This window comes from Heloderma suspectum, chromosome 3 (genome assembly GCF_057233095.1).
Source record: "Heloderma suspectum isolate Gila_16-S chromosome 3, 16-S_ref, whole genome shotgun sequence".
In the NCBI taxonomy this organism is placed as follows: Eukaryota; Metazoa; Chordata; class Lepidosauria; order Squamata; family Helodermatidae; genus Heloderma; species Heloderma suspectum.
The window spans coordinates 131,862,268-131,889,919 of record NC_139460.1 but is presented as its reverse complement, the minus strand read 5'-3'; the positions used below and the strand labels follow the sequence as shown (position 1 = coordinate 131,889,919).

The following is a 27,652-nucleotide window of genomic DNA, read 5'->3' as shown; positions in this document are numbered from 1 at the left end:
CGAGCCGAGCTGTCATCAGTCTTACCCACCGCTGGTAAGTGAGCTTCTTAATCACCCATATGTGTGATGCACAGAGACCATGAAGAAGAAACGCAGGTTGCTTGCCTGTAACTAGTTCTTCAAGTGGTCATCTGTGCATTCACACAACCCACCCTCCATCCCCACTTTGGCGTCAATGCTGATTTCGATATTGGTACCGAGGTGTGACTGTTCCCTCAGATTCGAGGCCACACTAGGCAGTCTCAAGGAACTAAGGGAATGGGCAGGAACCTGCTGGTACATACACAGTGGACAGTGGGGGAGGGTTCCCGCCAAAACGTTCCCCAGCTTTAGAAATTTCCCAAACGAGTGTCAGCGCAGGCACAGAGCCCATATATGTGAATGCACAAATGACCACTCGAAGGACTACAGTTACAGGCAATTTCTACAGCAACCCACACTCAACCACTGAGCGTGTGTTAGTGTGTTGTACAAACCCAGGCACTAAGTTACTGTGGTTCGAATGTCAATCCCTAGCTCTGCCTTTCCTTTATATATCTTAGTATCTTATCTTATATATCTTGTTTTCAAAGAGGCTATGTAAAATATACCAAAGGAGACATTCTTGCCCACAGCCCCTAATCACCCATGGTTATACAGGGATCTTTATGCACGTTGAAGGGCCCACATTCTAGCCCCTGTGCCATCCTAATGTGTATTAGCATAGAAATGTAAATGGCATATTGGGTGTCCTGCCTAGTGGTTTCCAGTGGCTATTTATGTTCAACACTGGAAGACAGAGCCTGCCTCTCCAGTGCATAATCCTCAGAGATTACAAAACTCTTTTGGGAGAGCTTCACTAAAACACTTAGGCCAAATTTTGTGGGGAGAGGAGATAAGGCATCGTCAGTCAAGGGTACTCAAGTGTGGAACAAGCTTCAAGAGTAGATAAGACCATGCCAAAGCTTCCCTGTTTGCACAGCATATTACAAAACACACCTGTTTGCCATAGCCTACCTGAGATAGGTAAAGGCCAAAGAATTCTTAACTATTTGATGTTCCTGTACATTTATAAACATATATAAAACTTGAGAGAAAGAAAGAGCCACCAAATTCAGTATAAAAGGTATCCTATGTGAAATACAATATCCTGAAACAGTATAAGACAGAACCACCAGAAGCGGAACTAAGCAGTGTATCTGAGCATGCTCAGCTCCAAGACCCATTTCTATTCTTCAGTGAGGCTTCATGACCCATCCCTAGTATTATCATGGTAAAGATCCAGGTGAAAGAGCAATACTGAGAACTTTTAAGGTTGCTGAAGCAGAGAGACACTTCATTAAGATAGCCAGAAAACACTCGAGGAAAAAACATTCAATTTCAGAGCCAGGGTTTGTATTCTCTGAACCTTTAAAACTTATGAAATCTTGGTGGCTTACTATAAATCACAACCTAGTAGTTAATTGTCTTATTTTTCATCTTGTTTTTAGGAAGATCCAACGGTCACACAAACACGCACACTTCAAATGTGTGAAGATTCACAAGGTTTCTGGTAATCCTATGGGCTCCTGTGGTTGGGGCACAGAGAGCCAGTTCACATGACACAACAGCCCATGGGCTGTCAGGGATGAGCAGGCACGCTGCCCGCCATTTCCACTTTTACCCAGCAACCCATAATCAGCTCCTTCGTAGGTTGCTGAGTGTGACATCTCAACCTGGACCACTGGCTTCAGAGCTAAACAACCCAGTGGTTAAACCAACAACAAAGGTTTCAGAGCAGCCCACAAGTCTCAAAGCAGCTTCCTTCACTCTGAATCAGGGGTGGGCAACCCATGGGCTGCATGTGATGTTCAGAGGCCACCTATGCAGCTCGCCCTGGGCATCCTGGCCTCCCCAATCTCCCCCCACCCCCACTACTGCTGTGGGGAAGTCCCCTTCTGGTTTACAAACCAATGGGATTAAAAATGGAAGGCAGACTTAAAAGCCTTACTGCCTCATAGTGTCCCAAAAATACATGTACCGTTACAAAGATGTTTGAATGCATAAACTACAGTCACACCAGCAAAGGGGAGGGTTTAGGGAACGTATGAGGCCTGCCTAGTCTAGGCTTTAGCTCATTCTTATTGGGAAGCTTCCCTGAAATTCTTCCGATAAGTTTAGGGGATTGCACAGTTCCCATGCTCCAAGTCCTGGGAGGTTCCCTGAGCTGCATGCTTTATGGGCCAAGAGCTCAGGGACCATTCAGTTTAAAATGAGCATTTGGAGGCTCACTCACATTTCAGTCTGAGCTAATAAATAGTGGCCTTGGATGAAGAATATATTAAATACTGAGGGGCAGCTGAATAAATTATGAACTTTTAGAGAATGCTCAGAAAACAGGCAAACCTTTTCTGAGTATTTCACTGAGAAGGCTTGACTGGAATTGGCCCCAGTATTTACAAGTCAGAGAGAATTCACCTTTCACTCATAAATACAGAAAGAATAAGGTTCAGGTTCATATAATCATCTCCCTTGATTACTATCAACATAAGAAATAAAAGAGAACCATCTTCAAAGTCTTCCCCTGGCCATTTTTAATTGGTAAAAACATTTCACTATTACTGATTTTAAAGAGACAACTGTCCATTGTTTGGATTGGTTTTACCAAAACCTGGCAATCACCTGCTTGGCAGCTTATAAACAGAAATGTTAACAATTTCCAGTGAATCTTAAGAAGTTTATGCCCCCTATGGCTGCATTTCGACGTCGCTTTAAACCCTGGTGGCTTAATAAGCTACTCACAGTAGCTTATTTTTTAAATAGTTCACAATGCCCCGCTACACAACTGGGCTAACCATCTACTGTGTGTAGCTTATGAAGGTACTGTGCCTAATCTGACCCATCCCCCCAACCCCTGTCCCGCTACACTCCTCCCACCCGAGCAGTGGCACTGTTTCACCCATTCATTACATCACAGCAGGGGCTACAAGGAGTGAAATCCCTGTGTGCACCAAAAAGGGGGTGGCAGAAATAAACCCTTGGGGGTTTGCAGGATCAGGACAACAGTTCATAGGGGGGCACCCAATGCACTTGCAAAACCCTGAATTGGGCATTTTCCTCCATAGCCATTGCTGTTCCTCTTTATTTTTCCTTTGCACTGTTGCACACTTCCAAATTTGCTCATTTTCAGAGTTGCAAACATGGATCTTTTCCTCTTTACTTTTTCTTTTACACAAATGCGCATTTGCACTTTTCACAGTAGTGATCAGGGACGTCTGCGATTGTGTAACTTCACTGTAGTGGGACTGTGCGATCTGGAAAGGCTGGCATTCAAAGCAGGGGGGCTGTCATTGTGTTACTTCACAGCTGCGGGACTGCACAATCAGGGAGGGCTGGCCACAAAAGGAAAAAGGGGGTGGGACAGTTCCTTGACAGTTTGCTGGAATGGGGCAAAACAGCACAGGTAGAGTGCCCTCATGGGGAGCCTTCAGATTCTGTAGTGGATAATTGCTAATTTTTGCTACTTTTTGGAAAAGTCGCATAACATGAAAAAGGAAGTGGGAGCTCTAACTCCCTGACAGTTTGCTGGAATGGGGAGAAACTGCACAGGTGAGATGCCTTCATGGGGAGCCTCCAGGTGCTGTAGTGGGTAACTGTAGAACTGTGCTTCTTCATGGCAAAGTGAGCAGTTCCTTCCCTATTACCCTACTTTCCCCTATTTCCCAAGTTGCTCAGTTTCAAAGTAGTGATCAGGGATGCCTGTCTTTGTGTAACTTCACTGTAGCGGGGTAGCGTGATAGCATGAGGCTGCCATTGTACTAGGGGAAAGCTGTCATTCTGTAACTGTAGCAAGGTATCAGGGTAGGCTGTGCTTGTTTGGCTGCGGGTGTCCCTGGGCTGCTTGGCAGAACTCAGAAAAGGGGCTCTGCAGGCTGGAGCAGAGCGGTCACAGCAGTTTTGGCTGCTCTTGCCAGCCAACTCTGTAGGTAACTGTAATATGCCAGGGTGAACGCCAGATGACACAATAACCCACGGTGGGTTAAATAATCCTTACTGCAGACCGTGGGTTATCAGAGTGGATTATTTCAGCCAAATAAGCCATTGTGGATTTAAAAATTCTCAACAAATGACACGATAACCAACGATGGGTTAAGTAAGCCATTATGGCTTATTGTGATGTGTGAACCCAATCAGTATGAAGAAGCATTACATGGAAAAGCTAGGAACTTCTGTTTTTATATAATCTTTGATTAACTTTAGGTCTGCATGTCAGCACCATATCAAGCAGGAACAGCCACAGTATTGCTGGGTGAAGTTCTCCTGAGCTTCAGTAGAACTTCTATACTCATCTCTCAGCAGTTCTCCACAACTAAGTTTACATAACAGTGATCCAGCCAGCAGACCAAGTTCTCAGAATTCCTAACACATGAGTTACATATTAATTCAAATTCTGTAAAATCACTAGAGGTGTTTATTTACAACATATGTAAATTCAGTATGCAATTCAGGTACCTTTTGCTCTCATTTCATTTTAGTTACCAGTTCTTTAGTGCTACCTAGAACATCCACAACTCTTTAAGATGCCTTTTTTTTTTTTTTTTTTTGCCACAGTCCAATATGTTTCCCAAAATCAGCCTTCCCCAGTCAGATGATTTGGACATCAACCCCCATCAGCCCCAGTCAGCATGGCCAATGGTCAGGAATGCTGAGAGCTGCAGTCCAAAACATCTGGAGGGCACCAGTTTGGAGAAGGCTGCCCTAGATCTTCATTATCTTACAGTGCAATCCTATGCACATCTACTCAAAAGTAAGTTCCACTGAGTTCAATGGACCTTTCTCCTAGGTAAATGGGCACTGGATTGCTGCCTGGAAGAGCTGCAGATAGAGGGAATTCTCACTATTTTGACTTCTGTTTCACTATTGGATGAAAATTTGGACTTCTATGCTTTCCACACCTGAATTGTTAAGTAGCTAGATTAGAGGCACTCTCTCTCAAAGAGCCATCTTCTATGGAGATAGTTATTATTTATATATAAATTAAAATATTTATATCCCACCTTTCTGGAAATCCAAGAAACAATATTCAGACAACAATATTCAATTAAAGCAATTATAAAATGTGTACAAAATCCCATTCACACAAGCATGAAACTAACTGTAAATAATTCTATGCAAAAGCAGAAGTGCGACCTACTCTAAAGACTAATTTGATATTGCATCTCAAACAGAAACAAGCACAATTCTTTATAAAACAGGCCAAGAAAACTACCTTACACATTCCAAGTATGCTGTGGGCTCTTAAGCTCTGGCATTTAGAAATATACTGGTCAATAACAAACTGTAATGCTCTATTGCCCCCTCAAGGCTGTTACAAAAATTTCACTGATCCTTATTAAACCCATTTTATACAACTCCTCTACGATTAAGCAGGCTTTTGCACTGAAACTCTTTCATCAAAAGAAGAGGGGGGACCATTCACTGCATTAAAATAGTTCTCACTTTCTGGTCGTACAATGAAGCTATGCCCCACCTTTGTATACTGCTCAGCAGCCTTAGAAGTTGTACTGCCAAGCAATGAACCATCTGCTCTCAAAGTCAGGAGCAACTCTTCCAGCAACCCTTGACCAGTCAGACAAGACACAGGCATCTGACCAAGCGGGCCAAAAAGTATTTGAATAGCTCCTTTCCCCCTCACAGCAGAGAACTTTTTATCAGCCAACCACCACCATAAGCAGACAACTAGAAAGGTTACTGGTCAGTGTATTTGAAAGGTGGTTTGAAGAGCATTCTGGGTTATATGCTGGCTAATCTTCTCATTTACAGGAAACCTTGAGTTTGAAGATTCATACTTGCAAGACACAGCACGAACACCAGAGCCCAATCTAACCACCACTCACGGGTGAGGTGAGATTTGAATTGGGAACTTTCTAACTTAGGAGGCAAACCTAAAACACACATTCAGTAAGGAGTAAGCATCCTTGAATATATTGGGATCTACTTCTGAGTAAATGCATAGGATTCTGCAGTCATGCTCTTAGCCACTAGCGCGCAGTCTACAGAAGAGCTGAAATCAAATTGCAAGTCAATATAGAATACACAGCATAGTCTGTTTGCCTCAACAGCAAAGCAAATGTCTGAGGGCCATTTCATAACACATACAGGGGCAAGCACATGCTTATCACCACCACTTGCATTGGCTGAAGAGCAATAATCAATCCTAGGTGCACAGAGCCACATTCCATTTTGGAGAAGCTCTCGGGGGCCACATTACAGTGGTAGGCAAGGCCAAAGGCAAAAGGGCTGGGCCCAAATCTGAAACATACCAACATATCCTAGCTTAAAGCTCATACTGCCAGTAACTAAGCCTCAGGAGAGGCATTTCATGCTTTTAGAACAGGGAAAAATGCAGAAAAGCCAGGAAACCACCAAATGATCAGTATTTGGGGGAAAGAAGGTAGGGCCAAGGGAAAGGGGTGCAGCCTTCTAGGGAAGGACAGAGGGTCAGGCTGGGATCCCAGGTTGGCCAGATTTGGCCCTGGACATGAGGTTCTGCTTCCCTGGCATACAGGATATATACGCTGGCAGATGGGTGTTTGCTGCATGAACATTATACTTTTCACATTTACACTGTGGATGCCCATGTAATAAGCAACACACCAGGCTCACCATGGGTGATTTAACTCACGATGAGCCATGGTGTGTGCCAGGCACCATTTTGAATATGCAACCCCCAATGGGGTTGTGGTGCGTTGTGTAAAGCCAGCCATCAGGGTTAAACAACCCTCGCAGAACCCTACAACATTCCATAATCCCACTGGAGATTGCATATTCAAAATGGCACCCGGCATGCATTTCATAATTCTGGTATTCATCCTTTTAAACCTGTCCCAGGTACCTCTGTCATCTACAGTTTCCTTCTTAGTGAAAAATGTAGATGCGTCTAGTAACGTAGCTACCTGTTTCTCTGTGTAGGTAAACGTATCAATATTCCTTGCCACTGTACCCCACTAACAGAAAAAAGGGGGTTGAACAAACAAGAAAAATACTCGCAGAAAAAAGGTAATATCTTAAACCACACAAAAAGCCACCAAGCAACATAGGTTATAGCAAACTGCCAATTCTAATAAACAATTAAAAACAAGGTTTTAATAAAATATTACAAACAAGGTTAAAAAGTTCAACAAACAGTCCTCAAGTATTCCCTACATACATATTATAATAATTGGTATCTGTATCTGGGCTATACGAATTTTGTAATACCCCTGTCCGATACGCATTTTGACCTAAATGGTCTTCATCAGTGGGAAAATAAACACAAATTACAGCCCATATAATCACCAATTACAAATAATTTCTCATAATTGCAGAGATTCTACATAAAGCCTATAAAACAAAAATAAATAGGTTTAAATATATCTAAAATACAGTCAGGGCCAGAAATATTGGAACAAGGATAACTGTTTTGGCAGTTGACCTCTGTACACCACCACATTGAAGTTGAAAGGAAACATACCCAGATGGGACCAAAGTCAGGACTTTCAGCTGTAATTCAAGGGGTCTGACAAAAGTGGGGCACTCACCATTCAGGAAGGACAGCCAGTGGCATACACACACACACCCATCGTTGGTGGCTCATAAGTAATGGAACAAACCAACATCATTTCAAACTTAAGGATCGCTTTTAATACCTGGATGAAAATCCTTTGCAGTCAATGACTGCCTGAAGCCTGGAACCCATGGATATGACCAAATGCGGAGTTTTCTCCCTCGAGATGCTTTGCCAGGCCTTTACTGCAGCTGCCTTCAGCTGCTGCTTGTTTGTGGGTTTTACTGCCTTCAGTCTTGTCTTCAGTAAGTGAAAAGCATGCTCTATTGGGTTAAGATCAGGTGACTGACTTGGCCATTGAAGAACAGCCCACTTCTTTGCTGGAGAAACTCTTGGGTAGCTTTTGCTGTATGTTTTGGGTCATTATCCATCTGCAATATGAAGCAGCGTCCTATCAGTTTGGCAGCATTCGGCTGAATCTGAGCAGAAAGTATAGCCCTATACACTTCAGAATTCATCCTGCTACTTTTATCAGCACTCAGGTCCTATCAATAAACACCAGTGACCCAGTTCCATTGGCAGCCATACATGCCCATGCCATCACACTGCCTCCACCATGTTTGACAGATGATGTGGTATGCTTTGGATCATGAGCTGTCCCTTTCCTTCTCCATACTTTTCTCTTCCCGTCATTCTGGTACAAGTTAATCTTGGTTTCATCAGTCCAAAGAATCTTATTCCAGAACTGGGCAGGCTTTTTTAGGTGTTTGCTGGCAAAGGCTAATCTGGCCTGTCTGTTCTTGAGCGTTACCAGTGGTTTGCACCTTGTTGTGAAGTCTCTGTATTTACATTCATAAAGCTGTCTCTTGACTATAGATGTTGACAATGATATGCCTACCTCCTCAAGAGTGTTCTTGACCTGGCTAGATGCTGTGAAAGGGTTCCTCTTCATCATGAGCAGAATTCTGCAGTTATCCACTTTAGTTGTCTTCCATGGTCTTCCAGGCCTTTTGCTGTTGCTGAGCTTGCCAGTTAATTCCTTCTTTTTCAGGATGTTCCAAACTGTTGTATTGGCCACTCCCACTGTTTTTGCCATCTCTCTGATGAGTTTATTTTGTTTCCTCAGCCTAATGATGGCCTCCTTCACTCGCACAGACACCTCTTTGGACCTCATGTTGGGAGTTCCAGTGAACAGCTACCAAATGCAAATGTAACACTCAGAACCACCTCCAGGCCTTTTATCTGCTTGATTGGTCATGGGGTACCCAGGAAACAGGCCACACCTGGCCATGCAGCTGTTTGTCAGCCATTCCTTCCATTACTTATGAGCCACCAACGATGGGGGGGGGGGTGTCTGCCACTGGCTGTACTTCCTGAATGGTTAGTGCCCAACTTTTGTCAAACCCCTTGAATTACAGCTGAAAGTCCTGACTTCGCTCCCATCTGGGTGCGTTTCCTTTCAACTTCAGTGTGGTGGTGTACAGAGGCCAACTGCCAAAACAGTTATCCTTGTTCCAATATTTCTGGCCCTGACTGTATTAATACTGACACAGTTAGTAAAATAGCTCAAAAATAAAATATATATTTACCAACAGTTTTTAAACTAGTAAAATTGTTGGCTTCTCACAAAGCAGTATATATGTATGTCTACTGGATAAGGGAGTCTAAACATTTATCCCGTACCTAAGACATAACAAGGCAAAACGCCTGATAAAAATTCCCAGGTTATCACACCACAATACTAAAAAAATAAAAAAATAAATCCCTTACAACAAAAGGAGCAACCCACCAGCTAAAAACCCTTAAGATTTTCTTAGCCAAGATGGTAAAGTTCTTCCTTCAATATATACTGAGAAGGACTAGCTCTATTCCAAGAAAGAAGATTTTTAACACTTCGTCCTACTCCACCATGCGGTTTGAATGCTGTGAGTAGCCATCTACTATTGTAATCTGGATTACTAAATAAGGGCCTTAATCAAGGCTCAGTGCAGGTGTGTTATCAATTTAGCAAAGGGTGAGTACCCATAATTATCTAATGCTAAATGTGTTGCTCCCAGACTCAAGAAACCTAAGAAATTTTAAAGCCACATACGTACCAAGAAGCCAAAAAAACCTTAAAACCCATGTAGCATACAGAGAGAACTGATTAAAAATATAGTACAAATACAGTAATCCTAAAATTACAATCAGAAAAACTATATTGCTAAGATACAACAAGCAATAGAATAAAACAGTGGCAAGTATAGTATGAAACTAATTAGAAAACCAGCACAAAGGAAATTACAAATATGGCATCCAACTGAATTCCTCATTAAGCCCATAAGGCAACATGGTCCTTAATGTATATATCCAGAAAGTTTCCTTTCTTCTCAGTAGATGGTGTAGCCTGGTTCCAAAGCCTTGAATCTTCTCAATAATCCAGAACTTCAAAACATTTTCATCATGTCCCATGTCCATTAAATGTTTCACCATAGGGACCTGTAGTCTTCTGGAGCAGGTGCAGCTCAGATACAGATACCAATTATTATAATATGTATGTAGGGAATACTTGAGGACTGTTTGTAGATCTTTTTAACCTTGTTTGTAATATTTTATTAAAACCTTGTTTTTAATTGTTCATTAGAACTGGCAGAATAAAAGACCAATATCATGGTAAATTGCACCAACAAAATCTCACTTCTGAGATTCAGGAAGAAACAGTATCCCTCTGCTCAGCACTAGGAACATACCTACTCACTGTTCAAGAAAAGTATAGACTAGTTCGAGAAGGATTCAAAGTACCACAAAAATAAGAAAGGATCTGGAAAAAAAAGCCGATGAGGAAAGGGTACACTAAAAAGATTTCCTATAATCTACCTAGAAAAAAGATAAATTGCAAGCTTTAAAAATATTTAAAAGGAAGAATACAAACAAGTGGGGGTGGGGGGAGGGGGAAAGGCAGGCATCTGTACACCTTACAAAAAACAACTGTTTTAACTATACACATCAGGTTAATTTTTACGGCACGAGTAGCAAAACTGCAAGTATTTCACAATTCTATGATCAAACCATTCAAGCATGAAATGGGGACTTCATCAACATCACGCTCCAAAAAGCAAGGCAGCTGAAGCAGCCCTGCCTAACAGAACTGAACTCTCACTTCTGTTGCACTCCGTGTTTGAGGCAGGAGAGAAGGAGGCCACCACCACCCACTTCCTTGTCAGCCTCAGTTAGTAACAGTGTCTGTCCTTTTATTTTTAATTTCCAAAAATACAGCTCCGTTCTCCAAGTAAACAAAGTAGATTAAGAGAGTAAAAACAATGTGCTAGTTTAGCATCATCACTGAACTAGTAATTTTGATTACTACTATTAAATTTGTCCTGTATGTAAAAGTTAGAAGCCAGCCAATGAAATTGGTGTGGAATTTTTATTTCAATGACATTATACACCATCCTTGCTTCAGTTTTCTCCACCTGTTATGATAAAGTAAATGGCAGAGTAGTGGCAGTCAAAATAACTTCCAGCTAAGAGCCTATATACCAAAACCTTCCTACAGGCAAGGGCTTCAAGACAACATCCATTCCCCTCTGTGTAGTCAAGAAGAATAGCAAGTTTTGCCTTAACTCCCAACACACACATTTCTAGATATTTTAAATTCTATTCCCTTTCATGAGCTGCCTGAGAGTTGGACTAGATCTGCTGAAGAAGCACACCATACTAGATTATTAACAGTACCAAAAAGTTTATCCAGCATACAAAGTAACTTAAAGAGCTATGGTCTGAGAACAATGGTTTGTGTAATTTTCCCTTAGGTTATTCCCTTACCTGGCATATTTTTTAGAAGCTTTGCATTGCACATATGTCCCTTCCATATATCTGTGAGAATATATTCCATCCGTTTTGCCCTCCACAGGAAATTGAACACCCTCAGGTAGTGGCTCATGCACTCTCGTGTAAACACCTGCAAATAAGATCAAGATACAGCCTTAAAATATAATCATTATTTTTAATACCCCAAGTATTGCTGCTGCTTTCTTTGCTTCAAGTATTTCTGTTTGCTGGACAGCACAATAGGTCAAGACTATGCAGTTAGTCAATGAAACATTCTGAGTTAAGAGATTTTCAATGCAAAGTTAAGCAAGCTCCGGGTCAACAACACTAACGTTAATAGGATGTCCATACCAGTATAAAAGAGTATCCCTTTGAATGTCTATGCACAACAAATACAAGGAAAGCACCAGTGACAGAGATCACACTTTGCACATTGGAACTCCCAGATTCAATTACTAATATCGCTACTAAATTGAAGAGTTCAATTATCTCAGCACCCCTAGAACTACATCCCGTGGTTCTTGATGGACTGCTCAGCACAGCATCTAAGGCAACCAACCCAAACCTGGGGCAATCCAGATGTTTTGGGCTTCAACTTCCATCAGCCTCAGCCAGCATGGACAATAGTTAGGATTGCTGGAACTTGTAGTCCAAAACATCTGGAGGGCACCAGGTTGGAAGAGACTGATCTAGGGTCTAAACCTTGATCTGTTCACACAAAACCAAACAAGCTGCACCTATAGATGTCAAGGTCTATGTGTATAGAGGACTTTGCAAACCTTTTACTACACCTAGAGATTCTGGGTGCATAGAAAGGGCAGAGCCTGCTGCTGCTATCATGGTCAGCCTCATACAGGGCAGCCACTGTGTGACAGTCCCAGGTCTAATTCTAACTGGATGGGGAGAGGGGATAAGAGACCCATTCAATCATCCCCCTCCCTAATTTTTGGACACTACCTCATCACTAGATATAATCACATGTTTAAAAATGTAACCTAGCTGGGCTTTACTGATTGGCAAGGTGACCTTTGTGTTATAGTAGATGGTTGAGATGCAACTGTCATGATCAAGCTCAAGTACAGCTACATCCTCCTTTCGCTTGGATCTTTACTGCCCTAAACCAGCAATACTTACATCCTGTTGGAATTAAACACTCCCCCCCATTAATGTCTCATGTACAAAGTTAAAAAATACATCTATTTTTTTCTGAAAACTCAGTAAATTAAAGAGAAACCACTAGCTAAAATTAGGGGCCTTTTTTGGATTTGATCAGTTTGAAACCAGATTTTAGAAAAGGAAGCAAGAGCTGTTGAATTTGTTTTCATCTGCCTCCATGGGTAAGGCTAGGTACCCAAGGATCAAGATCATATCACTACCACAAGATGTAGTGATGGCCACCGAGTTGGATGGCTTTAAAAGGGGATTAGACAAATTCATGGAGGATATGGCTATCAATGGCTACTAGTCCTGATGGTGATATGCTACCTCCAATATTGGAGGCAGTATGCCTAGGTATACCAGTTACTGCAGAACATGTGAGTACTATTGCACTCATGTCCTACTTGTGAGTTTCCCACAGGCAGCTGATTGGCCACTGTATGAATGGAATGCTGGACTAGACAGACCCTTGGTCTGATCCAGCATGGCTCTTATGTTCTTATGACATGCTGGTTGGTTACTAGCACAAATACGTATGCTTCCAAACCAAACATTTTGTATTCCCTTGATGCTGTAGCAAAGTATGTGGAAAATCTTAACCAGAACCTTTATTTAAATTTATAAATCGTTAAGACACAGAACAATCTTCCACAACTCATTCAACTTCACAACAATCCTGAGAAGTTGTTTTATAGACGGGAGACTGAGGCTGAAAGAGTGACTTGCTCAAGACCACTCAATGAGTCTATGGCTAAGGTTACTTTGAACCCAGGTGTCCCATGTATGAAACTGAAACCACTGGGCTGCATCAGTTCATTCTGCTTAACTTTCACTACAGGTTTAAATTCTACTGTTTATACAGTTGTGTTGATTCTCTTTAATTAACGTGTATGTGCATTAAAAAAATACTCTGTTGAATACAATCCCTCTGATGTTTCACTGCACTTCTCTTCAATACCTGAAAAGCTTATTTTAACAAAAGAAAGAGACATCAAATGGTTAATAATATGCAAGAAAGATGAAATATAAAGAAACCAGTTACACAGCTCTGCAGCTACCTACAATTTATTGGGAGGATGCAGAACACGAAAAATGAATTAACAAATTAGAACATGGAGATATTATCTTCCATTCACGAAACTATAGATAGCAATACCTTCTGGTCAAACTCTCACTTTTGACACCATATTCAGAAAGCACTGCTATTCTTTACATATATTAAAAGCATTTTGAATAATGGTGCTGCTATTTTCTCATCTGTTTTAATGAATACTACATATCAGATTTTATTTAAAGAGTACAAATAGGTTCCCCTAAAATACATTTTACAGTTCTTGCAAATTATCCCAAATTAGTTGCTACAGTTTCAGAATAATGGATGAAAATGAAAATCCATTTATTAAGTACTTTCTAAAATCTCCGACAGAACAAATGAATTATTTATTTCAAATAATGAAAGTCTTAAAATGTAGCATTTTAAACACTCATTAATAATTTAAGAAAATTGAGATTTTGGCTGTACTCTTAATACAATGGGTACATCCAAGATACAAAGCAGTCTCTTTAATCATGCATTTCTAAAAAGTACAAAGGCTATTTTAATAACAAAGTATTTAGTGAACTGAGGGGGGGAGGAGAAATCGACAAACTTAAATATATATCCTTACCGTTGCAATTGGTCCATCAACATGATAGTCTAAGCTGAAAACATCCCAACCTGTATCACCAGGAGATACCTTTAAAAACATAGTATCAGCATTTAACCACATTGTATACATTGTTTATTAACTGTTTTCCAAATTATAATTATAATCCAGCAATTAGCAATGAACCTGCTCAAATGCTACTTTATCACCCTACCTTATTACCAGTGCAAGTCTCAAGAAGGGAGATGACACCTGTTTATTAGTAAGGGAGATCCAGTATGCAGTCTCTGACTGTGGGCATTCTAGATTCAAGCAAGCAGAGAAGGGCACATATGTGCCTGAGAAAGTGACACCCTCTCTAAACACTCAGTTGACTAGTATAGCAGGCCTTTCAAAGGGTCAGAATAAATTCAACAGTGCTATAACTTCAGGCCACAGTGCAACACAGAGTTAAGCACACTTAAAGCCCATTGAAACCAGTGGGCTTAAGCATGCTTAACTCTATACTGGATTGGAGCCTTAGTTTTTACTATTGTACACAGGAGTGTAACTATCTATAACTGACTAATGAGTAACATTTATCTAAGGGCATTTTCGGAGAAGTACGAACGGGTTGCTTCACTGTAATTGCGCCTCCGCAGAGTCCCATTTAGGAACCTTCTATAGCTAAGGAATTTTGGCGGGACCCCGCCCCCATCATCCCACTGCTCATGCCCAATGGGCTTGTTACCACTCGTTCATTCAGTTCTCTTTCAACTGCTTTTTTGGCAGCCTCGTTGGGAATCTTCTCCGGCATTCTTGACCTTCAGGTTGCAAGCAGCTATGTCACGGGACCAGCTTTTCCTCTGGGAGAAGGTAGGCACCCTTTCTGAACACCTTCCAGAGGATAAGCACAAGCCTGCTCGAATCTTGTTGCCATACAGCAGATTGAGATTCAAAAGTTAGATCCATCACCCTCTGCTGATATATGTGGCTGTGGTCGGCAGAATTTTTACAAGAAGCATGGTCCTGCATCAAAGACTTGCCATTGGTGAGGGTCTGTTTTAATGCAAAAACTGATGACGCAATGGATACAGTTCAGAAAGCCAAGAATAATGTGAGGCGTTTGGGTCTTGGGCAACAGCCCCCTTCGTATTGTCCTTGCCAGTGGTCTAGGAATACTGCCTATACACAGTCCTCATACTCACTCACTGGGCAATCATACAAGCCATCCTCTACTCAAGGCTCTAAAAGTTTGTTCCGACCATCCAAATCCTGCAACACTCATAGGAAACCAAATAACAAGCAGCAGCATAGACTGTGACTTCCTTTGGATGCCTACCCCCAAGACACCCGTTTTTCTCCTTTTCAGCGCCCATATTCTTCCTTATCTTCCAGAATGGTGAGACATAACAGCTGACTCTTGAGTTCTGTCCATCATCCAAAGAAGTTACAAGACTGAGTTCAACTTCCTTCTCCCTACAAAGTCTGGATCACTGCTCTACTTCAGAACCTCCTAGAGAAGGAAGTTATAGAAACAGTTTGGACTGGGACATTCGGAGCAATTTCTGTTCTTGGTACTTCATGGTACTGAAATGGCATGGGGACCTCCGCCCGATCCTGGACCACAGAGAGATGAACCTCTGTATCACCCCCCGAATGACTTTGAATGGCTATGCTCTCCAATAAACTTTCTTTGTTCTGGAAGGGCAATTGATTCATGTCTCTGGACCTGATGGATGCCTATTTTTGTATAACAATTGCAGAACTGTACCATCATTTCCTTCATTTGCTATAGGCAGAGATGTCTTCTAGTTCTGGGTGCTGCCGCTCAATCTACCACTGGTGCCCAGAGTGTTTACCAAATGCATGGTCGTGGTTGCAGCCAACCTTCGTCTGCAAGGCATTTCCAACTACAATTATATAGATGATTGCCTTCTTGCAGCACAGACCAAGAAGGATCTTGTATGCAACATCCACTGTGCATTACCTGTGTCATAAGCTAGGCCTCTACATTAGTACTGAAAAGTCCCACATGTTCCCCTCTCAACATATCCAACACATTGGAATGATTCTGGATTCCATCACAGGTCGACCCTTTCTGCCAAACAACAGAGCAGAGACCCTGATGCACCTTACTGCTAAAGGTCTCTCGAATGCAGAGGCCTATTGCTGCTTCAGTCCAGAGACTTCTTCATCTCATGGCAGCTACTACCACAGTTGTGAATTTCACCCAATTTCAAATGTGGTTGCTACAGAATTGACTCATTCAGTCCTTCAACCCAGAGAGGGATCCTAGACAGATAAATTTGCTTCTACTGCAGACCACTGCTTCCTCCCTCAACTGGTGGACCGTCAGCTCCAATCTTCAGGATGGTGCTCCGTTCTATCAGCCCTTGCCTTCCCAGATAATCCACAACAGACTGGGAAGGACATCGTTGTACCCTCCAAGTTCAGGGGCATTGATCCAGAGACAATTCTCAGTGTCTTATCAATCTTCTGGAGCTTCTCACTGTCCTAAAGGCCTTGGTGGCTTTCAATATGGAGCGGAAGGGCTGCACTGCTCAAATTGCACCAGACAACACATCCACTGCCCACTATTTGAACAACAAGGGGCAGATAGAGGTAGGCAATTTCTCATCATGTCCCAGTTGGCTTCTCATTGTGAGCTAATTTCTTTGAGAAGAAGACACAGGGAGTCCTGATAGTTCAGCATGATAATGGACAATAGCAATTTCTCATGGTCAGGCCTGAATGTAAAAACACACCAGTAACAGCATGACTACTGGAAACACAAACTGAGCCCAATGCTGGAAAGAAAGTTTATCCTCATGGAGAAGGCCCTACCCAAAACATACAGAGCCAATTTAAATATTAGGGGGTTGTTTTGATACAGTGTTTTACATTATTTGTGTCAGGAAAAGAATGATGGACATAATGAGTGAGTAACAGCTGTTTATTTCCATGTACATACACTTCTGAGGGGAAGCCAGCAAAAACTGGCTTTTTGAGGTGTGTATGGGATAGAGATGCAAAGGCTGGGGGGGGGGGGACCCAGAAAATTTGGGGGAGAAACTGTTCCCCCCGCCCATTTTCCAAAAATCTCAGGAGGGAGGGTATACCCCCCAGGCCTTCACATCTCTAGTACCAGGATGACTATAAACATCTGTTTTTATTGTTGTTGTTGTTATTTCCATTGATAAGCATGGGGTTTTACAGAGCTGGTCCAAGACATTTTTCTGCCTGAGGTGAAACAAATGGGTGCTCTCGAGGCTTTACATCATGGTACATAGTACCCAACACTGGTCAAGTTATTTTGGCACTTGAGGCAGCAAATCCCACAAAGCTCTCTCCCCTTTGTTGGCAGTAAAAATACAGTAAGAATAAATCAACTATTTCCTGTCCTTTCATAATACCCAAGATCAGCTGCCTGAGGCGGCTGCCTTACTCTGCCTAATAGTAGCGCTGTCCCTGCTTGCAGCAGAAATGGATACAGGGGAGACAACAGAGGAAGGAGAGGAAAGTTGGTGCAGGGGTAAACAGGAGAACAATTTGCAATTATCTCAGTTATGTGAGCACACTGAGGATCAAATTAAACATCGCTTTTCATAGCTAGCTTGGAACATAGGAAGCTGCCTCCTTCTGAGTCAGAACCTTGGTCCATCCAGCCTGGTACTGTCGATGCTGACTGGCAGCTGCTCTCCAGGGTTCCAGGCAGGATTCTTTCCTCAGCCTCCTTGGAGAGTCTGCAGACTGAACCTGGGATGTTCTGCATGCAAACCATGTGCTCCGTCACTTGTTTCTTACTCAGAAGTTTGTTCTGGGAGGGGGCGGGGGGCTTTTAACATTCTGCCCTCCTGCTGTGGTCCTGATCTGTACAACAAGATCTGTACTTGGTCAAGAGCCCTACTGGAGCTGGCTCTGGAGATTTTCCACTGGTGCATTCCATGACACATCACACTAGTGGCAGTTCATGTCGCTGGGGAGGACAATGTTCTAGCCACGATTTGAGTTGGACTCTCTCTCTGAGTCAGACAGTGGCCGGGTCAGTCACCCGCAGCTTGTTCTGAAAGTTGGGCAAGCCAGAGGTGGAGCTGTTTGCCAAGGTGGTGAACACTCAATGCCACTGCTTTAGTAGCAGGGTGGGCATCTATCTAGATTCATTGGGGGACATGTTCCTGTACCTGCAGAGGGGACTACTTCTATATACTTTTCCTCCTTCCCCACTGCTGATAAGAGTCCTAGCCAAAATCAGGATGGATAATGAGAGTAGTTCACCACATGGTGGCCAAGGCAGCCTTGGTACATGTTTCTCACTCAGCTTTCCTCTGAGAAGTACCTCAGACTTCCCTCGGTCTACTCACCAGGCCGAATTTGCCATCCGGATTCCACCACACTTTGCACGACAGCCCGGAGGATTCAGTGAATGGGAATACAGTCCAAATTCCCGAAGACATCAAATGGGTTCTCAAAGAGGCAAGGAAGCCACCTACCCATGAATCATATGCGGCGAAGTAGAAATCGTTCACTGCTTTTGCTGTTCTTCATGGGTTCAATCCAGTTCAGTGCCACTTGCACTGTGTTTTGAAGTTCCTTCTCTCACTTCAGGAAAAAGGATTGTCAGGATGTTCCCTTAAGGTTTATCTAGCCACAGTATCGGCGACCCACATTACGACTGACAGGGTCTCATTTTTTTCTGCCCCTCTGGTTAAGCAATTTTTGTGGGGCATTCGTAACCTCACACCCCAGGTTCAGAAACCTACTCCAACATGGAGACTGTCTGTAGTCCTGAAGGCTCGAAAAGCAAAGCCATTCGATATGCACTTACTGACGTGGAAGCCAGCTTTCCTCCTGGCAGTGACTTCAGCTCAGTCTAGTGAACTCTGTACACTACAGGTGGACCCTCATTACATGACTTTTCATAAAGGCAGTGGTGCTGCCTCCAGACTTGGCCTTCCTTTGTAAAGTTGTTTCAGATTTTCACCTGAATCAGGGCATTGTTTTAGCAGCCTTTTTTTCATCTCTTATCAACACTGGACTAAATTTACCTGGCGGGTGCTGGCTTTCTACAAGTCTCATACAGAGGTTTTCTGCAAAGTGCCTCATCTGCTTCTCTGTTATGAGGGACCTCGCAAAAGACTGCCTGCGTCATCTCAACTCCTTTCATCACCAGTTGTGCAGGTCATCAAGTTGGCTTATGAGCTAGTGGGTCTGCTGCTGTCAGATGGATTGGAGCCCATTCTACCAGGGCTCTGTCTACTTTGGTGGCCTTTGCTCAGGGAATTCCCCTTTCTGACTTGTGCCACAGTGCTACTGGTGGAAACCATAGACTTCAATAAGACATTACAGGGTGGATGTTAGCTGATCCTCTGGTCAAGCTGTGGTCATCTGTTCTACAGAAGAGCACTGATACTCCTCTGATAAGTCAGCTTGCTAGTCAACCATATGTGGGATGCACAGAGACACCAAAGAAGAAAAACAGTTCCTTTCCTTTAACTGTGGTTCTTCGAGTGATCATCTGTGCATTCACACAACCCACCCACCATCCCCTCCTCAGTGCCTTCTCTTTTCACAGTACTGGGTTCCTTGGTTTTGAGGCTGTGTTTGGCAGCCTCAAGGGAACTGTGGGAACAAGCCCACTGGGCATGTGCAGTGGGATGGGGGAAGCAGGTTTCCATCAACATTCCTTAGCTACAGAATGTTCTTGAACAGGAGTCTGCACAGGCACAGAGCCCATAAGTGTGTTGCACAGAGACCATGAGGAACAATTAAGACCTACATTTGCAGGTAAGAAAATAATGATTCCACATACAAAGATGATACTGTTTTCTGATGCTGGTCTCAGAGCTAAATTTGAGCTACTTTTTTAAAATTATAAACAAACATTCATAAGACATTAACATGGGTCAAAAATACCTCCAAAAGTCTGACATCCAAGCGTTTAAGAATCTCAGGATTATCAAACTGTGCATTAGTTGCCCTGACAGCTGTTTCAAGGATTCCTGTCAGATTATGCTGATATAAAGTGGTAGCTGGTCTTGCAAGCTCCGGCCTAAAATTATAAAGTAAGATTTTAAAAGGACAGATATGCAATGTACATAATAGCTCAGCTGACATCCAAATGCAGGTACAATAGACCTATGCAATATATTTTCAGCCCACACATTTGTGAATAGTTTACCCTTTCTAGATCATGAACTACTAAAAATGTTTGTGTACTTATAAATATGCAATATGCGGATTTCCACATAAACCCCCCACACACAAATTCCCATTCTATGACAGCCAGTGTCAGGGATTGCTAAGCTCTCCTGCCGAGTAGTGCAGCAACAGAGACGTTTGCTATGCAATCCACAAAACCTTTATTCAGTTAATAACACCTCTTCACACCTGCAGCATTATGCCTAATGGGCTAAACAAAGCAAGGCAGTTGCCCATCAACAAAAATGGATGGTTTCCTGTGGTGCCCAGACTTTTACCCAGCTCCTCTTTCAGGGAGGATCCTCCTGACCCAACTTCTGACAGGCAGCCACTCTAGCAGACTGCCTCCCACCTCCTCTCAACTCCTCCTACTTAACTCTGCACTGAACTCTGGCATCTCTCACTTCCAGTGCTCCCTCCTCCTCTGAGAAAGAGTTAGTTCCCACAGGGAGGGGATGATAGCCTCTGAACCTGAGCTTCTGTTCGATAAGCCCCTGGGAAGATTCATCCCTGACTCCTGGATAGCCTTGGGGAATTCTCCCACCCCACCCCACCCCGGTTTTGGCTGGGCTTCTCGCCCTGCCTCCAAATCTGAATAAGAGTCTGAAACCAAACCAGGGAGTTTGGGCCCAATTCCAGGGACCAGATTTCGCAGCATGACACTAAAGTTGTGTCACATCCCTTAGTAACAGCCCTTTTCTACAACAGAGCCAATTCATACAGCTTTTCCAGGTGCACAAGATGTGGGTTAGTACACTCATGGTCAACACTAAACCCACAATAAAGGGGATGTCTTCTTCACAAAGGTCCAAGATCACGTTTCACTCAAGCCAGTAGTATTGCAGTGCTGAAATCTAGTCTGAATAATATCCTTTCAGACTGGAGGCAACAGTTTCTGGTTATATTTTTCTTTTGCTCCCTTTCTAAAGGACCTGCAGTAGTAAACTTGGCTAATCTTTGTGAAAATGTGTCTTCTCTTTTGGCCAGTGTTGATAACTATTCTTATGTGAGTGAGTGAGTGAGTGTGTGTGTGGGGGGGGGCAATTGATGAAAGAATGACTTCAGATCCAGAACAGCTACACTGTCTACATATTTGAGAAACCCTGTTTAGACCAACGTTACATTTTCAAGATCTTCTCAGCAACCCTGAGTTCTCAAACATCTTTTTAAAAAACATGAAAGCAGAGTCTCTCTGAGTTCTAACAAGCATTTTGGGTTCTTCAGTTTAAATTCTTTCAACAAAGACTGGACAATTGTGCTTTTGCATTAGAAAATGGAGAGGTCAACACTGTAATATTCTCAAACTTGAAATAGTAAATTAAAATTCCATGTCAAAAGGTATTTCTTTCCACTAAAGCCTGAGTCTTCGTTGCTTGACACACCAGATGTTTTACTGATTCCATGCCTCATCATTATTCTACTGCACTTTAGTGCAGAGATGTTACATCAATTCAATTCTTGGACAAACAGACATCTCTTTGATGTCTGGCAAGTAAATGGAATCTTTTGTAATGAAAAAAAAATTCGCATTATGGAAGGGAAAGGAATGTGGCATGTAGGAAGCCTGCCATTATATTTTTGAAACTCCATCCCAAGGGAAAACCCAAGATGTTTTAAAAAAATACTGGCACCAAAGGGAGACAGAAGGGGGTGCTGAAGTTAAGTACAGGATCCAGGAGTTTAAAAGCTGTAAATCTAAGTGCACATTAAAAATAAATATATTTTGGTACATTCATCAAAGGGCAGTCTTCACCTTCTGTTGATCAAAATATTATTCAGTGGCAGCAACTGCTAAATAGCTCAAGCCAAAGTGAAGCTTAATTTCTTAGTTTATGATGTTTCTAATGCTTTTAGATGAGCCTATAGCCTACATGTGACACAAAGAACTAAAAGTTGATGGTTAGCTTTGCGTTGTAATGCATGGTATCAACTTCAAATCTATTTTTATTATTAGCTATATGAAATGCCCATTATTGTTCAAAAACAATGGGCATGATCTATCACCTCTCTCACTTGCAGGAGGAGACCCCCAGATACAGTCTCGAGGCCTGCCTTTTACTGGCCCTAGCTAGCTGGTTTTGGTGCCAAGCACCCTGCCATACACCTAGTTGTCACCACAAACATAAATTATTTCAAATAAATCCCATTTAGACATTCTTTTTCATACATGTGCTTGGAGGGAGGTTGCAGTTGCGATAGCAGGCTTCACCTCCCTGACTGCACGCATTGGCTGAATATATGCACAGAGACTCCTTCAGTGTGACTGGAGCACCTGTGTGCCAAACCACCGTGCATACATTTGACCAGTACAAAGAGGTCAGGCATGCAGAGGGTGTGGGACCTGCTGCCACCTACACACACAACTCGCATACAAAAACAGAATGTCTGCTCTGCACAGAACATAAATGTATCTAGCAGCCCACTGCTCTCCAAGGCTTGGTTGTATTTAGTAGCCTGCATATTGTGGTCTTAAAAGAACTGCAAGGCACTGTCTAAATATAAAAATAATGGGAATCTTTACCCCCACATTCACAATCTAGTAAGTCCAAGATGCAACAGAAAGGGAAAGGGAGAGGGGAGAAGACAGAGAGGAGGAATCAATCAGGGCAAGCCTGAGAAAAGAGCTGAATCAATTATCTGATTCATATGTAATAACCCATGGTTTGTTGATGGGTTAACCGCTGGCTTGTTTCACCCCTAAACAACCTAGCAGTCCAGGTTTGTGCATCATACTGCACAACCTATGAAGGAACCAATCGTGGGTTGTGTAGTAAAGCAGAAGAGGTGGCACAACAACCGATTGGTTTTTAAAATGATGGGTTGTACTTACATGTGAACAAGGCCATTAGCAGTCTTTTAAAAGTTGTGACTGATGCTACTAACCATGTCAGGTGCTGAAGAATTCAAGTGATACATTCCATCTGTTCTGTGTGTGTGTGTAAAATCTAATTCTGCGGTATTTGTAGCCATTAAGTTTGTGACCATTAGGAATGTAAAGGATTATAAGATTAATAATGCAATATGAATGTCTACTCAGAAGTAAATCCCACTGACTTCAATAGAATGTACTTCTGAGTAGAGATGCACAGAACTGTGCTATTAGATTGTCCGGGTTCAGACATCACACTAACAACTTATAAACAGCGGTGATCGTAGGTTGCTAATTGAAAGTGGAAGCGATAAGCACACCAGAGCCAACACACTCTCTTGCTAGATTTCAGCAATTTGTGGATTAACCCACAACTACCATTACATATGGACTGGGTCAGTGTGGCTTAAATCTGAGCAAACATGCATAGGATTGCACTGTTAATATCATATGGACAATTCAAGACTCTCAGTACAATTTAAAGTGAGAGAACAGAACAGTTTTTCAACATCTAGCAATTCTGTTCTACCTAGACTCTGAAAGGACCAAACATTACATAACAACCAGGTCTGCACAATCGCCACAGCTCATCATGGCCATCCTGAATATTCAAACTGCAGCTTGCCGTGTTCACCGAACCCAAGGGCCATAGATTATGCGCAGGTTAAACAACCCACACAGAACCTATGGCTATGTAAGAAGGGTTAACCCTCACATATTGTAACTCATGGTCCCCAGGTTCAGACGATACGACAAGCCAATGCTGTGGCCTAAATATTCAAAATGGCCACTGACATGCACCACAACCCACTGTGACTTAAATATAGCACAATGGGCTTTTTAGTTGTGTGAGCAAGCCTAGTATGAAAGTTTTTTTTAAAAAAAGGCAAACAACTCTGGGTTACTCAATACTGACTCTAAAACAATGCAAATTGAACATACTATGTAAGTCCCACTGAACATACTATAGAAGCATTAAAATTGTATTTTAATAGTAAGTTGTATTGCTGTACCACAGGGTTACTAAAACTCTGTTTTGGATTTCAGTCAATGTTTTACTCCAGTAGAAGTGTTTAAATTCAATAATATTACAATCTATATTCACTTACTTTAGCAAATCCATTAAGTGCCTGATAAAATCTCCTTGACCAAGAAGTAAGTAGCGCCTCATGGCCTGCATGTGCTCCAATAAATTGTACTTTTTATTAAGAACATCTAGCAAGTATTTGCTTGTCTCAAAATATGCAGCATCTATTTTTCCCTGAAATGCATTTTCCAAGTCTGTGAACATTTCAGCAGCTGTTATAAGGGGAAAAAAACGGTTTTTACATTTCTTTTCTATTTTTCTTACACAAAAGCAGCATACAATTAATAAACTTCACCACTCAACACAATAGATTTGAGTTCTGTAAAATTAACTGTTCTTTCAAGTACACTGTCATCACTTGATGGGGAATGGAAGAGGATATGTATGCATTTGATGTGGGCTTATATGCAACTTTTCATAACTAAATATCTTCCCTATCCTTAAATCAAATATTCTAGAAAGGCTATAGTAACTACTTTGTATTCTTAAACTGTCTGATTTATTTTTTAAAATAAATATAAATAAAAAATATATTTTTGTAATACAGAATTTTGCACAAATTCATATGAAAAATCTAAAGAGAAGATTAAGTCGGCAATCTATGCATATTATCTTTGGAGTAAGACACTGGGGCTTACTTCCAAGTAACCATGCACAGGATTGTGCTGCATACTTATATAAAGCACATATTCAAGTCTAGTTATAGTCCATTGTAGAAGAGGTGGAAAAGAATCCTGTACTAAATAACAAGAATGCTATACTATACTTAAATGTATACTGTAAATCTACTACTTAGTTAGGCAGAGCTAGTAAACATGTACTTTTAGTTATTCAGAGATAATTCCTTTTTATTAGATGCCTGGGACAGAAATTACCCAGCATGGAGTTCTTTTTCCTCTGTTGAAAAAGTATCACAAAGAGATGGCTAGGATGTGCAGAGCAATCCTATGGATGCTTACTCAGAAGTAAGTGCCACTGTGCACAATAGGGCTTACCCCAAGTTAAATGTGCACAAGATAGCAGCCTAAGAACATGACTACAATGAAGCCTAAGCTATCTTAACCCTGTGGGAGGGGGAAAAAAAACCCTTACACTGTTTAAAGTAATTTTATTGATCTCACTTTTAAGCTGATTAATTAATGTAGCTAAGGCTAGAAAATATCTAGCCAATTTGATATTCTGCTCTGTGAAGCCTTAATTCACTATATACATTGCTATTTCATAAACAGTATATATAGGCCCCAATCCAATTAGCAAGATTTGCCTGTGCAGCTAATCACATGTAAATGTCACATTTGACCCCATTGAACTGCATATCTCCATCTGGAGCCATTAGTCATATGCACCAAAGCATAACTACAGCTGGACTAGAGCAATAGCAACAGGGAAATTACCATTTACACCAAAAACGTCATGTTCCATTTAGGCAAGTTCACACGGGAGCACTCCATGTTTCGGGTTCAGCACAAAACCAGAAGTGAGGAAACAGTCCTCTTCCCCCACCCCCAAGATGGTACAACACAATGCAGGGGGTTTGCACATAACTATCGCTTCTTCCCCCATTAGGACTACACTTCCTGCACACATCCACAATTTCCCAACAAGCTGCCAAAATAACAGCAAAAGTAGCCTGGAAACATAACGTGCTAAATGCATGTGCCCGAGACACCCTTCCTCCCACAAAGACCCCACGCTTTCTACACCATTGTACAGTGTCAGGTAACTATAATTTGAAAAATCAACAAGGTCAGAATCAAAGCTACTGTGGTACCTCTACAGTAACCTTAATTATCACTTCTGTACAACAAATGTGGATATTCTATTAAGTGACATTTTTACAATACATATTGCTACAGTAATCTTGTTTTAATTTCATACCATCCCTTGGAGACTCTGCAGATTTGGCCACAGCTATCATCTTGGATGATGGACTTTGGTCATGACAAACCTGATGCAAGAAGTTTATGGATTTTCCTATTAGGAGAACCTAAATATAAATGTAAGGCATTTTCAGAAGTTATTTTCTAAAAGGTTTTATAAGTAGGAGCGATACATTTTCAGCAAGTATACTTCACTTACTAAGATAGAGCCTACAAACCAACATACAGTAATAAGCACACACCACTTGCTTTCAAGTGCTAGCCATTACTTTCACCAGCATTTCCAAATCATATCCAAAAGAACTGCCATGCACTCCAGCTGTAATTTTCAGACTAAATCATATATTCGAAATATTCTGCTAGATCAAAGGAGAGTAAAGGCAGATGACAGTGTTCACTGTAGCCATGATGGGTGCTCATGGCAGACATAGGTCACAGTAGTGGGCATTTTGCCAACATGGATGGCAAGATCAATTGGATGACTTCACCATTTGTCATAAGAAAAGGGCTATTTGTCTGAAACCTATTTCACTGTGCCCCTTTTTTGCCTATGTGGTAACATTCATACACAAGTCTGGTCTGCATCGGACCATGGTCTAAACAACAAGTGCCCTTCTTTACACTTCTATGACAGTTAAGAAAGCTGTAAGGGGCCATTCTAAAATAATCACAAACAAAAAATTACCACTTTTCTTCATACCTTTCTTGAGTGATCCATTGTAATAAATGAAGGAATCATTGATTTCCTCAGTGTGTATTTGTCATGCCACAACCGATCTGTTTTCACTGTGGGATCTGAAGCTACAAAGAACTGCAGGCAAAACAAAAGATGTAATTTTTAAGGAATCATAAATATTATGTATATTCAATCATATGTATTTTAAAAAACACAAATATATAGTATTTTATGTATAACACACACACATACTTGCAGTCTAGTCAGAAATATACTGTCACGGCTAGAACCATAATCTTTGGGCACAGTTCAGTACTACAGGACTCAAGGCAGGTATTTTTAAAAACCCATCAGTTATATAGTAACTGAAAACAAGAAGGAGCGAAGGCAATCTGTGTGCTATTTCAGCTTTTACTAATGAGTTTATCGCTCTCATTGTTGCAGAAGCCAACTTGCTGATTCAGAATCTAACACTCTCTGGCATTACAAGGCAGAGAGAGAGAGAGAATCATTACTTCCATAGAGAAACGGGGGGGGGGGGGAGAATCCCACTGGGAATGTGCAAGTCTTTGAGTTTACCTGTATAAGAAAAGTCACCTAATATTTACCACAGATAAGCCTAACCTTAAAAGCTATTATGGGGGGGGGGGGGGCACATTCAGCCCATGGGCCACATGTTGCCCACCACTAATCTGCACACAGTGAGTTGGATCCACATTTAATCATATTTAGAGTAGACCCAGTAAAATTAATAACACTTGTTAGCTGTGACTAACCTAAGGCCCACTCATTTTAATGCGTCTACTCCAAATATGACTAAGTCTGGGTCCAACCCAGTGAGA

General features: G+C 41.8%; 1 protein-coding gene across 14 annotated transcripts in view; it reads right to left on the bottom strand.

The window, feature by feature from the left end:
• TUBGCP3 (tubulin gamma complex component 3) overlaps positions 1–27,652 on the bottom strand; it is a 95,030-nt gene that overhangs the window by 31,364 nt on the left and 36,014 nt on the right. For all 14 annotated transcript variants that reach the window (XR_014789236.1, XR_014789240.1, XR_014789241.1 and 11 more), the window contains 6 exons: positions 26,835–26,945; positions 26,133–26,241; positions 24,277–24,466; positions 20,014–20,149; positions 14,140–14,208; positions 11,309–11,444 (listed from right to left, as the gene is read on the bottom strand). Coding sequence is in view for 8 of the 14 variants with exons in the window: in XM_084844615.1 (XP_084700741.1) it covers positions 11,309–11,444; positions 14,140–14,208; positions 20,014–20,149; positions 24,277–24,466; positions 26,133–26,241; positions 26,835–26,945 (751 nt within the window). In the remaining 6 variants the exon portion in view is untranslated. The remainder of the gene's footprint in view (positions 1–11,308; positions 11,445–14,139; positions 14,209–20,013; positions 20,150–24,276; positions 24,467–26,132; positions 26,242–26,834; positions 26,946–27,652) is intronic.